The sequence below is a fragment of the Acinonyx jubatus genome, chromosome B4, assembly GCF_027475565.1.
Source record: "Acinonyx jubatus isolate Ajub_Pintada_27869175 chromosome B4, VMU_Ajub_asm_v1.0, whole genome shotgun sequence".
NCBI classification, from domain to species: Eukaryota; Metazoa; Chordata; class Mammalia; order Carnivora; family Felidae; genus Acinonyx; species Acinonyx jubatus.
This window is the reverse complement of record NC_069387.1, coordinates 16,557,504-16,574,378: the sequence shown is the minus strand read 5'-3', so window position 1 is coordinate 16,574,378 and position 16,875 is coordinate 16,557,504. Positions and strand designations below refer to the sequence as shown.

The 16,875-nt window shown below is 42.8% G+C and overlaps 1 protein-coding gene across 6 annotated transcripts in view; it reads right to left on the bottom strand.

Moving 5' to 3' along the window:
- Positions 1-16,580, bottom strand: part of CACNB2 (calcium voltage-gated channel auxiliary subunit beta 2) — a 385,541-nt gene extending 368,961 nt beyond the window's left edge. For 3 of the 6 annotated variants that reach the window (XM_027073549.2, XM_027073553.2, XM_027073550.2), the window contains exons 1-2: positions 16,380-16,580; positions 7,239-7,331 (exon numbers count right to left, since the gene is read on the bottom strand). In XM_027073549.2, the coding sequence (XP_026929350.1) occupies positions 7,239-7,331; positions 16,380-16,502 (216 nt within the window). In that variant the 5' untranslated portion in view covers positions 16,503-16,580. Of the gene's footprint in view, positions 1-7,238; positions 7,332-15,989; positions 16,349-16,379 lie in introns of those variants that run through there. The other 3 variants (XM_053225362.1, XM_053225363.1, XM_027073552.2) reach the window with 3 other exon arrangements.
- Between the last annotated feature and the right edge of the window lie 295 nt (positions 16,581-16,875).

Genomic DNA, 16,875 nt, shown 5'->3' with positions numbered 1-16,875 from the left:
GCAGGGCCTATAGCAGAGCTCAGATGACGGCGTTACTCTCAATGAAAGTTGCCATGCTGTGGAGTCGTCCAAATAAAGCAAACTGGCAGGCATCCGCTGAGCATTTGGTGTTCATCTTGGGAATACTGCCAGGTACATAAATGTAGCCAGGGAGAACACATGTCTTTAAGAAAATGAAGAAATTAAAAAAGGAAGGAGGGAAGGAAGGAAGGAAGGAAGGAAGGAAGGAAGGAAGGAAGGAAGGACGGACACAGAAGAGAAGTGACTGGGCTCGAGAGAAGGACTAACACTGCCCTCTCCACCCCCCATGAGCTGCTTTAACTTTGATGACCAGTGCTCATTTGCAGATGTACATAGTTTCCCTGACCTTGGCAGTATCGAGGAATTTATACAGTTAGCGGTTCTTGCACAATCTCTTGAAAAGAACAGCACAAACGTTCTATCCTTCGATGCCAGGCAGGCCTTGTTACTCTTCTCCACCTATTTTTCTTCCAGTAAATTAATTTACTCGCTTAGGTTCTGGTGCTAAAATAAACTACTCATTCTTCTTTTCTCCTCCTTTGACAACAGACCCCTGGGATTTCTATCTTTCTTTTCTTTTTCTTTCTTTCTTTCTTTCTTTCTTTCTTTCTTTCTTTCTTTCTTTCTTTCTGTTTCTTTCTTTCTTTTCTTTCTTTCTCTTTATTTTTCTTTCTTTCTTTCTTTCTTTCTTTCTTTGCTTTCTTTCTTTCGCACCTTCTTTCCTTTCTTTCTTTTCTCTTTCTCTTTCTTTCTCTTTCGTTTTTTCTTTCTCTTTTTTGTTTTTTTTTCTTTCTTTCTCTTTCTGTGATGAAGTTGGAAGGAAAGAGCTACATTATACGACAACTTAATTATCTTAATAGACTATAACTTTAAGCAAGGCCCTACACATCAAGAATTTTAAGAATGGTAGCTTTGCTGGCCTTGTTATGATGATAAATAAAGTTCTTTTATCAACATATCTGTTCACAACACAGAGCCAGAGTACAAAGAGTTTTTCCCTGAGTTGAAGACAACCTCGGTATCTTAATAATCTCAATAAATCCAAGATAACTGCAGCTTTATATATTAAATACCATTTAGTACATAAATAATTTGAACAATAATCTTCATTAATTCTAATTAGGGTGCCTAGAAGGCATGTTTAACACTTTCTACCTCTTAACAAATTAAAACTAAAATGCCTGTTTATGAAGCAACAGCCTAAGGAACTAAAAAACCATTTCTAACGGACCTGCTGTAAAGCCAGGTGTTGTATATGCACCTGGAATCACCCAGATTCACAATAAGAATGATTCATGGGCCTGTATCAGCCTCAGCTAAACCTCAAAGTGGACCAGCATGATGCTGCAGGTGATTTCGGACTTGAGTTCACGTCCAAGTGTATTAAAAACAAGGAGAAGAAAAAGAGGACGTTCAGGATTCTAAGTGTGTGTTCTAAGTGTGTGTGGGAGAAAGGAAACATTCCCAGCACTACTTTTCCACTTGGCATTACTCATACAGGAGGCAGAGTGTGCTGAATGGTGGCACAAACTGGAACTCAGCAATTTTTGATGCAAGAAATAAGGGAATAAAGCTGGTTTGTTGTATCATGATGTCCAGGGGATATTTACAATGCTGAAGACATCCTCACCTTCCTGTGGGGAAGGAAGTTAAAAGCAGACTAACTTTGTATGTGTTCTCCAGTCAAGACACTGGTAGAAATCTTTCCACGTGTCTTCCTTAGCTGAAAGAATAAAGCACTTGTCATTCAATTTGATTCACTCATGGCTTTTGTTACAAGGAGATGTAGCCTATCCAGTAAAAGCAAGAATCTGGGGTCAGCTACCTGGATTCAAAATCTGACTCCAACCCTACCTGTCATGTGACTGTGGACAAGTTACTTAACCTCTCTGTGCCTCAAATAGAGGTGCAGAAAGAATACGCAGTAAACAATGAAATAATAGTTAACTATTAATATCAGTTAACTATTATGATTTCCTCTGCCATGCTCTACTTCTTATGCGGGTTTTAACTGATGTTCTCAATGGCCTATAGTATTTATAAATAATAATAATAATATGCTCTTCAATAGTACTTTCTAGATACCAGCTACAGTTCTAAGCAATTAGCAAGTTTGAACTCATGCAATCCTTTCAACTAACTTTGGAAGTCGGCACTATTTCCCTGGTAAAAACGCTGGGGAATAGAAAGATTAAGCTGCTTGTCCAAAGGCCAACTAGTAAATGGCAGAGCCAGAATTCAGACTGAGCAGCCTGGCTTCAGACTCTAGTCCTTTCACAGTGACCCCTAACCACTCACCTCCTTCTTGAAAAGAAACCATTTTAAGTAAGTCTCCTAATACAATATACATCAAAGAGAACTATGGAAATTTTAAGTGCAGTATACTGTGAACATATATTGCATATATGTATAACATTTCCGCTGCAGCATAAAGGAGTAAGACCACAGTTAAAAAACACCACAATTAACTTTCCCTCCAACTAATGGTTTTAGGAAATATGAGGAAGAACAAGTTCTGTCTTTGAAATGCTTGATAGATAAGGTGAGCTCGGCCATCACTTCACAACAAGCTTATATAGAGTAGAAATCATAGCAACCTCGGTTCCCACAGCACCTGGAAAAGCCTACCAATATATGAAACATGTCGCCAACAACCCATGGGCAGTGGCCATGCTGCAATGCTGATCAGGGCTCCGCCCCTCTCCCAGAGCCCCTGCATAAAACTGATGTCCGGGGGGAAACTAACTAAGTTTAAGAAGGAAGTCGTCCTCCAATCCCGACTCTGAAATATCACTGACCTCAAACAGGCTGATGATGTGAAGGACCAGAAGACTGTTCAGTTGGTTAACCTAGAGTCAACTGATGAACTAACAACCGGGAATCTTTATCTATGACTGTGAAATTCTTTCATGGTCCCTGTTATCCTGCTTCAGGACCTAAAGCAGAAACCCATCTATAAGCAACTCTTCCTTAAGACTAAGGATCCTTCTTACAAAATAACTTTAGTTAGAGCACCACGAACAAATGATGGGTACCAAACATACCACAAAAAGTTTGGAAAAATAAAATAAAACCATGGGTGAAGGCCTCTCAGCCTTCTAATTTGTAGACTTATCTTCATGTTCACGTTCTACCGCATTCCAGTATGTTTCAACATGTTCCAACAAATGGTTAGGAGACAATTTTCATCAAACAGCCACAGGGCTAAAATCCAGCATGGGTAAGTTGTGACTTAGTCATCAGGGAAAGGGCTATTCATACCGCTGGCACAAGAAAGACTAAAAGGAAAAACAATGACGATACGAAGTGTTGGCAAGGCCGTGAAATAGTTGACACTGTTTCCCACTACTTGTGGGGGTGCAGACTGGCTCAACCACTCTGGAAAACTGGCTTGTAGTGTGTACTTAAATTAAACACATACATTCACATGGCCCGCCATCCCACTCTACTGATCAAACAAAAATGCACGCATGCACATACCAAAGGTAGATACAAGAACATGTACGCGGCCTTACTCTCAATAACCCCAACCGGAAATAACCCAATGTCTAGCAATAGTAAAGTAGAGAAGCAATTGTGCTATATTTAAACAGTGGAGTGCTATACGGCAAAGAAGATTCACCGTTTATTGCAATACACAACACAGACGAATATAACCATCGTAAGGCTGAGTGAAAGGATTCAGATATAAATGATTCTATTTATATAAAACTCCAAAAACAGGCCACAGGAATTTATGGTATAAAAAGAAGAAGTAATGGGCTAGCTTTAGTAAGGAAGAAGGGAATAATGGTTGAGAAGGGTCAAAAGGGGGCGTTCAGGTGCTGGTGATATTGATTTCTTGATCTGGGTGATAGTCACATGGGGACTTACTCTGTGAAATCTCATCAGACTGAACACTTATGATTTGTGCATTTGGGGGCATTTTTGTTACAGATCAGTAAGAATGTTTACTTTAAGAGTAAATAAATAAATAAATACATAAAATAGGCCTGTTTTCCAACCCCCTTATATACATACCTGTATTACTCTGTTATGGCTGCCGTAACAGAGCACCAGAGGGGGAGAGGCTTACACAACAGAAATCTATTTTCTCACAGTTCTGGAGGCTGGAAGTTCATGATCATAACGCTGGCAGGGTGGGTTTCTGGTGGGGCTTCTCTCCTTGGCTTGCAGATGGCTATCTTCTCACTATGTCCTCACATGGCTATTTTACCGTGCGTGCACGTTCTTGGTATCTCTTTCTTATAAGGCTGCCGGTGCTGTAGGATTATGGACCTGCTCTTATATGACCTCGTCTAACCTTGTTATCCCCTTATAGACCCCCCCCCAAACACAATTAACATAGGAATTGGGGGGGAGATACAACTCCGTTCAGAGCCAAGTCTATGCTATTCTGTCAGTTATTTATTTTTGAAATTTTTAATGTATTTATTATACAAAATTTTCATTTCCAAACTCTGAAACTTTCTGAAGTACCTAGTGGTTACCAAATAGTTAAAAAGCCTTTACAAATAATATAATATTTTTAAAAATATAATTCTAAGGTTTCAAAGTTATATGGAAATGATTTTTAATTCAAGGGCAGGAATCTGATCTAACTGTAAGATATTTTTAAATAGATCCCACTTGTTGTGATTTACCAATCATACATATGCCCCAGCCACAGACAGGTAAGTAACATACATGGACACAAATCACTTGTTGTAACAAAGCATCTACTTATGATAAAAAGAACACATTTAAAAGATGTTCTTTCAGGTGATTTAATAATCTAACATCTACCATGCATTTCTCCAAACACTCTGATGAAATCATCTCTATTAAATATCTAGTTCTATCAAGGTAACGTTTGCTGATTTTCAAATGGCAGCAAAATATGAATGCTGTTTTGAACAGAATAGAGATTAAATTATCGAAGGAAAACTAGGTTTTAACTCAGCATTCTGGCCACAGACACTGGTTTTCCTTCTGTGATGGAAGGAAGTCGGCACTTCAGGGTCCTTGAAATCATTACCTGCGTAATCATCACCCCAAACCCATGCCATGGCACACACCACATTCTAGGACTCAGGAAGATAGGTTTTATTTTATTTCAAAGAGATGCCCCTTTAGGATACAGGGGTTTTTTTTTGGGGGGGGGGTTGTTGTTGTTGTTTTGTTTTGCTTTATTTTGTCTTGTCTTCTTAAATGCCCACATAAGTTTTGGCAATATAGATCTAAATTCACATTAAGTAGTTTAACAACTCTCTTTATAATCTTTGTGTTTCAAGCACAGAATCTCACACACATCACCAGGAAGGCAAAAGCGAAAGGAAGTTATCATGAAGAAAAGCAAATCACAGTTAATTTATATGCAGTGTGGCAATCACCCCTTAATGAATGAAGCTAACGAATGAAGTTCTCAAAGCACCATGAAAGAGAAATCCAAGGCCAGGGGCAACTGGAAAGTGAAGTCCAACCATTGTCTCACAATGACATTTTTAACAGAGCTAAGATGAGCAACAGAGGACTCGGTTTACTCTTCATTTCTGCCCACAACACGGCATTCACTTCAAACATCAGTTTCTCTTCCCATGCCATCTCAACAACCTGCCTGTCGCTTTGTGTGGCTTTGCCACAACTACCACGTGTTCTAAGAAGCTTATTTTTTTTCTGCTTTGGACGTCCGGCCCCAAGATAATGACTCACAGTTGTGGCTTCTCACTCCTCTGGTTCAGTCTCCTTGTCCCAGAGGCAGAATCGAGATGGATGCTTGAAATGGAAAAGGCCTTGGGTGACTTTCTGTGCACTGACTCACCTAAGCTAAGCAACTATTTCTCAGGCCCTTCATTTATTCTTAGGACCATGGCGCCTGGATTCTGCCAACGCACACACCTTTGGCTCCTCTTGGGCCCTTCCCGGCTCCTTCTTTCTGACACCGTTAAAACACAGCTCTATCTGTTTTTCTTTCTAAATGTTTCTTTGCAAAATAGCCCCATTCTTTCCTAACCAACTCTTGTTCTAACTTCCTGCAACCGAAACAATTCTTAATTGGCACAGACCAGAACCAAGATTTTTCCCGTTGCATGCGAGTTACTCAGACATACCTTTGGCATAGCTGACATTGCAGAGAGGGAACTGGGGGCCAAAGAGGGATCATCCTTTGTCTGTGTCGCGAAAGTGTAAGGAGGCAGCAACCAGCCAAGAACAGAATCCCCAGTGGTGTGGCAGGTGAACAAATGGAAGCCCAAGTGCTACTAACCGTGGGGGGACGTGTCGGAGCAGGGGCGCAAGAAGCAACAGGAAAAGTGGCCAGCAAGAGAAATGGAGGTGTTCCGGTTGACCGCCATTATCTGGGGGGAAAGACCTGTGGCCGACATATTCCTCCGGAGCACAAGGGCCAGATACTGGGAGTCCTTCAGCCACGGAATCAGGTTCTGTCTAGCACTGTCCTTCCCAATTTCTTTTCCACCGAGAAGCGTTAGTCGCATGAAGATACACACTCATCTACACCTGGCAAGACTTTAGTCTAGACACACAACCTACTGTCCTCGGAGATAGGGCTGCCTGTGTTCTTGCTCTGGCAGTTAAAATGCTCTCTGTTAGCACGTGTGAATGTTTTCTAGGTTAAAGATGTGGACACTCACTGTCTAGGGGACAGTTGCAAACAGCTGGACAGGAATACCCCACATAGCGCCTGAAATAAAAGCTACGTCTCCAAAGGCAGTTCAAGTTATGCCGCAAAGATATCATATGCTTTATTTAACCTTAGTAGCCTCGGTCGTTCCAAGACCAAGAACAGTTTCCTCTTTAACAATCCAATTCCCAACAGGGAAGAGGAAAACTCAAGCTAGGGGAACACCGGTATTTCAAGTTCATAGTTGGCAACAAGGATGCCCACAACATGAGATTCCCTCCCCCGGCCGAAAAAAAACACCCAAAGCCATAATCATTTCTGCTGGAGTTCACTCATTCTGTTACGAAGAAACCCTCCGTAGTGAATTTTACACTTGTCTTTCCCCCAATTTGCCACAAAAGGGTGGAATTACTACGTGATCTCACTTAAAATTTAAATATTTTAAGTATCACATGAAACTGCACGCTTTTCACTTTAACTGAAAGTAAGTACCATCATACCACATACATCTTAAGGGTAATGGTATAAAAATCACCTTCAAAAAATTAAATTCATTTGAATCTACCTCTGTGAACCAGAAATTTAAGAGCTCTCTTACCTGACGAACAAAACTATTTGAGGTAGTGTCCGAGGAAGTGCTCCCATCGGATCCTTTAAATCTGTTTTTCCTTCTAGCTCCTCTTCCATATGACTACAAGAGAAAGGGAAAAAAAAAAAAAGATAAATGAGATTATTGTTAGACCTTCTTCACCAAAATCTAGGCCTACTTCTAGAAAGGGGTCAAAAACCAAAACAAAATATAAATTGCCATCATGTGGGCATCATTAGAAAATGACACTGGAATCACAAGTATCGATTTCAAAATGGTGAGTTTATAGGGAAAAGAGGTTTCCAGACAAAGGGTTCAATAATGTGCGAATTAAAACAACTTATGTGATCTGTTAGCATATCTGTCATCTGGAGGCAAAGCCATTGAAGATAAAAACGTTTAAAAGCAAGGATTTCGGTGCAGGAGAGACCGAAGAAGCTACAACAGCAAGGTGAGAGAAAAGGTGATGCGTCGACAGATTGTGCATAATGAAAGGCTGTTTCCAGCAGCCCAGTGGTGCGGGCTTCCATTTTGGCTGTTTTTCATGTTTTAATCTGTAACTCCATAGGTACTTGTAAGAACTGCATACGGTGGCTGAAGAACACCGTGCAGTATGAATTCTGCTGGCCCTGAAACTTATTTATATACATATATACGTATATATAGAAGTTTCTATACAGGTCCAGAGGGAACACGGAGGAAACACGGTGCCAGCTCCTCCTGGGATCAAGGGATGTAGAGACTGCTTTTGGAAGTGGTGAAACGGCTACAGACGAGGTGGTGGATTCGATGAAATTAAAAGTAGTTCATAAAAATGCCTGGCCCGTTATTGTCATGTTTGAATGGGATATGAAAATCTGGCTTTTTATCCACTTAGCGATTTTGCTGAGCACGCAGGAAAAATAAGTTTTATAGAATCCTAACGATAATAAAACAAGCATTTCAGAACAGGACGTTAAAAAGTGAGACAATTTGCTTCAATTGACAGGATCGAGCCAAGCCTGAACGTATGCAAATGAACTTGCTTTTCCTATTATGTCTACCGTTTGCATTCGGAGCACGGAGAATAAACTATGCATCAATCTCTGTTTAATTCCAGAAAAAGATAACGTCGTTGCAAATATTGAACATTAACATACAATCGAAAAGTAGCTCAAGGCTGAGCTTTACAGTTCAATGCACACAGGTTGGAACCCTGCTAGAGCAGAAAGTGAGCCAATGTCTTAACTTCTCCAAACAACAGGCTTCTCTTCCTTTAAAAGGGGATATTAACACTCACCTCACCGGGTTAAGTATTAAACGAAATAACAGGTTTAGAGCATTTAGTATGAGACCTAGCATATGGCACGGGGTCAGAATAATAGTTTAAAACTGACACACTTATTTTAAGAAGTAATATACGTAGTGTAAAAAGTAATATCACACACAGACTGGAAGAGTGGGGAAAAGGTGGGGTAAGGTATATAACATTTAGAATGATGAGACTCAAAGAGGCTTCATTAGTTCATCAGAATTTACAAAAGTTACTTTTAAAAAAAAATCAGTGTGTTCAGGTCTTGAAAATACTACTTTGTGATATTGGACACACACATATGTTTTTAATTAAAAAGAGAAATATCCCATAAACCATGGTATATGTAGCACTTAGGCGAACTGAAATCTACTACAAACATTTGTGTTATGAGTAAGTTACAGGACTTTGCAATCAGTGAGACGGTGGTATAATCTTAAAGCAAGAATTTTTCTTAAAGATGTTTGTTCTCTTTCAAGCATCTACGGGATTTGTATAATACAAATGTGTTTCCATGGCATTTAATTAACTCTCAGCTTCATAAAAGGAAAGACAACCTAGGCTGGGCTTTCACAATGTATTATACAACGTTCTCCTCACTCAGCAGCTTATTCTTCTTACTTATGTAAACATTATTCAGTAAACTGTTGAAAAATAACATTCTTTCAAGAGCGTTCTTCCTTTTCCAATTATTATACAAAGGTTTGGACAGAAGTGTCTTTCTTCCAAAGCCTAAGAACACTAAAATAAAGCATGAGAAGTTCTTTAAATAATGTGTATGTATGTATATGTGTGTGTGTGTGTATATATTTCCATACAGAAAAACATACATATTTCCATACAGAAAAAGACTTATTACCTTTGAAAGATTTTTATTAAAGGCCTAACATGCTTCTTTGGGGGTTGGGGAGCAAATCTATGTTAAATTTTCTTTTTTTTTTTTAAACACACTATTTATCTTCATGAGGAGCATACAATCATCTTTGAGAACAAAGTCAAAATATAACCTTACTCCATCATGATGTGTCCTTCCAGTACCATTTTGAAATGGGTGGAAAGTGAGTCTGAAATTCTATCATGGTCATTTGCTTCAGATTTTTTTCAGGATAAATATGTTTTACTATTCAGCTGCTTTGGTGTGTAAGCTTTTTCGTGGTTGCTCGTAAATGCACAACAGGCACTGTGAAAACCACACAATATTTCAGACATTCTGTCCCAGAGGAGGAGACCGTTCTCTGCAAGAAATCAGATACCTTTAAAAAGTGTTTAATTGTATCTGCATGTTAATTTTTCTGGGCCCCTATGAACACTGTTCATAAACATAACTTCAGGTGCACTTGGCTACCTATGCTATATATATTTAAGCATATATGTTAGATTATCAGTTTTCAACTGTACTAAGGCACAGTTTGCACACTAAAACAAAAACAAAAACAAAACCAACTAAACAACAACAACAAAAAACTGTGGCCCATCGAAGTCCATGCAAACTGGTGATAAAGTTTTAAAATATATATACTTTCCTCTTCACTTAAATTTAAGGGGAATGCTTTATTCAAAGTATTAACTTGTTCATTTCTTAATAGTGTTATAGCAAATCCTTATTCATTATGTATCAAATTTATTAAAAGCTAAAATAAGCAGATATGCGTAATTACACCTCTATTCTGTCCTTTTACTAATTATAGCAATCATTTCTCTCCTATAGTCTCCTTTTTAATTTTTAACGTTCCTTGTAACAATACCCAAGATCAAGAGGAAAACAAATTAAAGCATCTTTTGGAAAGCTAATATAGTCCATTTCGATGTACTTTAAAAAATGTTAGTGAAAATTTATACTACCATTACAAAGCAAAGTTTCCTTTGATCCAATGAATATTTAAAATTAAGTCCATCTTGCTGAAATTACTTGCTCTTTAGTTACTCTAAATCCTTGAAAATGGAGACTAGAGCATTTCATCTGCAGGAATTATGAAAAAGAAGAAGAAGAAGAAGAAGAGGAGGAGGGGGAGGAGGAGAAGGGGGAGGGGGAGGAGGAGGAGGAGGAGGAGGAGGAGGAGGAGGAAGAAGAAGAAGAAGAAGAAGAAGAAGAAGAAGAAGAAGAAGAGGAAGAAGAAGAAGAGGAGGAGGAAGAAAGTAAAGGCCAAATCTTCCCAAAACAGAGGAAGGCAAGAAAGATTAATCAAATATTTACTTGCCTCCACCTGGTAAAGAAGTATATAGTTTTCTTAGTTCAGGGGCTACTGCAAATGTAGCTTCTTTAGGACAAACGGCTTTTCTAAATTTTTTTTTTAGCAACACTAAATATATGAACACCCAATATATAAAACGATTCATAATCAGAGTCACCCAAGTGTCAGGACACCAAAGGGAGAGGAGAAAGGGAGTCTGTGTTTGGCCAGAGTACAAAGTGTAACCCATAATACTCTCCCTGACACGTGCAGACCCCTAAATCCTTCTTGGAACACAGCCTGAAAAAGTCACTCATTTCCACTCACTGCCTGTTAGTTATGTGAAGCTTACTAAAAACAAATTGTTGTCACCACAGCAAAAAGGAGAAAAAGAAAACTGTAAACTTAAACTCCTTTACTTCTCCTAAAACTTCAACCAAGCTAAGTCAGATTTCAGAAATTAGAAAAAAATTCTAGAAATTTTATAGTATATACAAGTATATACAAGTATATAAATATACAAGTATATATATAGTATATACAAGTATATAAATGACTTATTAAAATGATATCCAACAGTCACGATGATGTCAAGTATCAGCTCTGTGTAAATGAATGTCTTCTCTGATACTAAATGACTTTGAAAATTGGACCGGAGTTTTAAATGTTCATATTTCACAGATCACTGAAACCTAATTTCTGTATGGTTGAAATCGACAATAGTAGTTAATTTTAGAAGTTGCCAGTTAACTGGAGATTTGAGCCCACCCGTGCACACACAGTTGGCTTGGCAGGCCCTGGGGACAGCTTCAAGAATGATGCCGCTTCTGTGGTTGGTAGATAGGGTGACCGTTCTGTCTACAGACTGCTCCTCGTGAGCATAATGCTGATACCTGAAATTAGTTTCCATCCCTCTCGATTAGCATTCATTGAGATTTATCCCTCTGAACCGCAGACAAACTAAGCGAAAATGATCCAGAGAGAAATCAGACATTACATCTCCTCATTTACTGATAGCTTAGTACGAACAAGACTGTCAGATCCTTTAGGAGGAGTAAAGTAATGGAGATTACCTCCCTAGGAAAAGGGAAGGAGACCGTAAGTTCTTTTCTGTATGGATCAGTTTACACAAAGGACTCCAGAGGCAGCCTAAAGAGAACTGCGTTGGGGATCGGGAGGTAGACAAGGAAGGAGGGACAAGGCCAGACGGCAGAGAAATGTCCAGTGGGGAAGTTCAAGCAGCCTCCAGCCAGGCCTGGAAAGAACTCTAAGGCAGCCTCGGCTACTGGTGGTGGTGTCATAATTAATTCTAACTCCGCGTGGCTGTGACAGTAAGCGTATGCTGAGTGTGTCATTTGTAGCACAGCGACAACTTCTGCAGCCACACAGGGAAGGGTGCCACCACCCGTTACGGGGTTAACACATTTTGCTCAGCTCTTCCTGAAAGGACTAAAGCTACGTCACTGCAATTCAACGGAATCAAATCCAGCAACAGGTACCAGAACGAAAATACCCATCAGGAGGAAAGGGGTGGGAGGGCCCGGAGGGAAGGTTTTAGCAAAACGTGACGCACGAGACCCGCAGTCATTCTTTCTGGAGACTGTGAAAAGACTAAGCTCTACCTCGGACCTAGAAGTGTTTCTGGAAAACCACACGGACGTGGTTCGAGAGCCCCATGAGAAAGGCCGCTGCCCTTTTCAGATAAAGCTCCTTGCTACGGTGATTCAGGATGTTGCCACTATCAGCTGGTATTACTACAACATGCTTGAAAAGCATCTGGCAAACTCCGCTGGGGTGGAACCAGCTGGGTCTTGTTGCTAGGAGCAAAACAAACAGGACCTCTGGTTACTGTCTGTTCGTTTTCAGGTGTGGCTGGAGGTGCCGGTTACAATCTCTTTCGGGCAGAAAGCGCTGACATACCCGTCTTGTTTCTTGCCCGTCTCCTCCGTCTCTATCCTATTCTCAGTCCCTTTCACCTGCTTCCCATCCACCCGGCCATCACACACCATCAAGTCCACTCCCCTGAGATTTACCAGTGCCACATTTTAGACTAATGCTGCCCGACAGAAATATAATGCAAGCCCGTGTCGTTGGAACGTTCTAGTAGCCACACGAGAAAGGCAAACAACAAGGGAAATCAATGGCAATGCTGTATCTTATTTACAGCAATATATCCAAACGGTTACCACTGCAACATGTTATCAATATAAAAATGATTAATGAGACGCATATTCTTTATTTGGTATCAAGTCTCTGGAATCTGGTGTGCATTTGACATGTAGAGCACATCTCAGTTCAGGCTATGCGTGGCTGGGGGCTATAGTCGTAGACAATGCAGATTTGAAGCTTTGGAGGCAGAATACTAGACTGGCGCCCGACTTTGGAGGTGGTCCAAGTTTGCAGTGACGCTGTTCGGCAGGTTACCCAAAAAGCGATGCCGTTTGCTTCCATCAGAACTTACAACCCGTAGTTAGACTGCCAACCCTCTTCTCATGTAAGAAACTTATTCGTGTTGTTTATGTGCTGGACTGAAAGGGTTGGGGTGTAGGAGGGGTGCCCCATCCCTCCCTCGACGGGATTATTAACATAAAAAAGGAGAATGGGAAGTCTGTGAATCTAAATCTTCTGTTCATACAGAACTTGTAATAAAATCCAGAGGTGAAAAAAAAAAAAAAAGAAAGGATTCTTAAAACCCGTGATTGCTTAGACACACCATCTGCAAGTGAAAATCCCATTTCTAAGTAGATTTACTATTACTCAGTATCACAAAAAAAGGGGGACGCTCCTGAGACAGCCCGCCCCCCCCTTTTAGGCGGTTTTACTGCTGTCCTGTCCTGCCCAGAGAATAGATGCCAAGTTTTCACAGCCCTCTGATCCTACGATGCCATGATTTATCAGAAATCAAATAAGCATGGCAAAGTTTCCCTCAAATACCCGAGGTGATAGACACACAATTCAAGGAAAAGTGCTTTCATTTTTGGAAGGTAGAGAAAGCAACGAGACAGATGTGGACACAGTTGAATATTTATACCTCCAACCTGCTTGTAATAGCCTTTCCTCCCTTCTTCCTCCCTCTCATATATTTATCCACTCACTAGCCAATTCCTGTGCATTGAGTCTTTGAAGTGTCTCACACACGGGCCTGTCGTATCCATTATCGTCTCTCTCTCTCTCTCTCTCTCTCTCTCTCTCTCTCTCTTTAGTTTAGGCCTTAATACCTCTTGTCCAAACTGTTATACCAATCTCCTGTCTGGCAGCTCCACCTCTGGACTCCTGAAACTCTAAAATACCTTCCAGAACATTCCCAGGTGTATCTTCTGAATGCGACTCCTTGGTTGAATCCCTTCCATGGTTCTATCATTCATCACACGGCAGGTTCCAATGCCTCCCAGATGTGGCCTCAAATTGCCTTGTCAATCTGCTGCCGAACTCTGCCCAATCTGTACCTTTCCATACTCTCTTCAAGCTACACATGATCAATATGTTACAAGACTTACAATTTTTGAGACTTTACCTCCTATATGGCTCCCACCACCTCTCTGACAAACAATCTCGGGTCAAACCTCACCCACCCTTCGAAGCTCTTCTCAAAAGCCACCTCTTCTATGAAGTCCTTGCAGATTACTCCATATAGAACGTTTGTGATGTTTACTCCTCGGAAACCACAGAAGATTCAGTACCTCACTTAGAGTCCTGTACCATACAATTGCCACACATTTGTCACCCTTGAAGGCAGAAACGGTGTCTCCTCACATATGAATCATTTTATAACTGCAACTAACAACAATTTGTTGACTTACATTTAACGACATAAATCACTAAGTGAATTTAGTATTTCTTATCTAAATGCAGTCATGTTTTCTGTCAGCAGTAACTTTGATCTCCAGGAATTCAGGAACTTTATTTTTATCATAAGAATGAAACTTAAAAAAAAAATCCCTAAACGAAGATCAAAGAAAAAAATGGCCTAAAAGTCCTTTCTTCTATCAAAATGCAAGACCTTCATCCAGAAATAAATGAGTTCTCGGAGTACATTTCTCACTATCATCTAACGTGGTTAAGAGTCTAGATCAAATCAGGAGTTTAGAACAAATGTGACATGTGTTGGTAAGAATTCAGGTCCCCCCGCAGAAGCTAGATGGGAATGTAGGTGGTTAGCTATAGGTCCCCTCTCTGGTTCAGCAGCCAAACAGCCCAAGGCCGACTAAAAGCTAGCTGTGCTACCCCTATGAAAGAAATGGATTTCTGATTACACAATTTGGTTTCCACATTTTTCTTCCATCTCAAATCAAAATGAATTATGTGTTTTAAGTTAGCAAGGTTATTTCCCAGTGGCAAAAGAAAGTTCACTAAAGCTCCATGATTAAGCCGCTGACACCGCCATTATTAACGGTATCAACAGAATCTCAGAGCCGTCAATTTCTATCCCCTATCAAAACAACAATGGCAACAAAACATTTGTAACCTTTATTACCGTGTCCTACTCCCTCCCACTGCTACAGGAGACAACACTCTAAGAACACGCTCTCTCGAGCATATATAAATATAAAAAATAGAAACGACATATTTATAAGTTTTTTTTTTTTAAGTACAGAAATATGTAACCACCACAAATTACAATCTAGCAAATGCAGGCTTGAAAGCAACAAGCCCGTATCGCTAGGCAAAGAGACATTTCTCCCAAACGATGCTTGAAATGTAATCCTAACCTCCTCACATCGCTCGCCCAGCAGCCCACAGCTCGGAGTCTGAAGTCCTCTCCCTGGCAGGATAAAAGTTGAGAGACTCCTTACCGCTGAGACCTGGAGGTGTCTGTAATCCACACTGTACCTGCCAAAGCCTTACGTAAAAGCCACCACCTTATCATTGCCCAACGCCCACAACTGACATCTCCTATTTCACAACGAGCAGCAAACCGGAATTTTTCCAGAAACCGCTAATACTCATCGGAGAGGAAGGGGGTCCCGGGGCTCCCTGGAACGGCTAACATTTCAGGGAGGGGGGGGGGAGGAAAAATAAAAACTTTCGCGTCCCCAACTCTCTCAAGAGAAAGAAAGAGGGGTGCAGGCAGACGGCGGCAAGCGGCGCGAGGGGAGCTGAGCCGTCAAGGCGGCAGAACGCCCCAGGTGCGGGGGCGGGGGGGAGGGGTCCGGGCTGCGCCCGGGGCCGGGGCCCGGGGCCGAGCGCCCCCCGCCCCTGCGCACCCCTACCTCCTCCCACGCTGCCTCCCCACCCCAGCTCCCAGCTCGCCCGGAAGGGTCGGGGGAAGACGAGCCCCTCCCGCCCACCCGGACTCACGATCTTGAGCAGGTCCAGTCCGCTCGCCTGGTTCATGTCTATCCATGTGCCTCTCCCGGGAAGGGGCGAGGAGGGCTGACCCAGCAGCCCCGGGGGCAGCCTCTGAAGACCCGGAGGTCTCTCCCCCCGCCCCTTCGCACTCGCTTTTCGGAAGCAGAGAAAAATGGAAGCCGCACCGGAGCCGGGGACCGGCGGGAAGGGGCAGGGTCCCCCGGCGCCGGGAAGGGAGAAGTGGGTGGCAAAGGGCGAGGGGAGAGGAGGCGGCGGAGGAGCCCGGGCGGGAGGGGAGCGGCGACGCGAGGGATCCCGGCGGAGGAGGCGCCGGGAGAGCCGGGGGGTCGGCGCCCGGAATGCTCACAAAGAAAGGAGAAGGCGCGGCGCCGTCGCTACCTGTGCGGCCGCTCCGAGCGCCCCCGCGGGAGCCGCGTTCTCCAGCAGGTCCATCTGGATCTCCTGCGCCACCGCCGCCGCCGCCGCTGTGGGAGGCGACTTGGACATGTCGCTTTGGACCATTGGCGAAAAGTCGGCGCGGAGCTAGCAGCCGGCCCCTGGCGGCGGGTCCCCTCCTCCGCTCCCCCCGTTCCGCCCCCCCCCCCCCCACTGCCGTCCGCTCCGCGCGCTCCCCGCTCCGGGGGGCCGCCCGGGGCTCGGCGCCGCGCTCGCCGCGCTCTCAGGGCGCGGGACTGGGCCGGGCCATTTTGAAAAGCGAGACGCGGGGCGGCGGGGCGGCCGGGCAGGGCGAGCGCGGAGCGGCGGGGACGGGGACGCGAGCCGCGGGCGCCCGGGGGAGCTCCTCGGCGGGAGGGAGGGAGGGAGGGAGGCAGCGCGGGGAGCGCGAGCCCAGGGGGAGGCGCGTCGGAAAGCGAGAGTGACAAGGCAGCCGGGC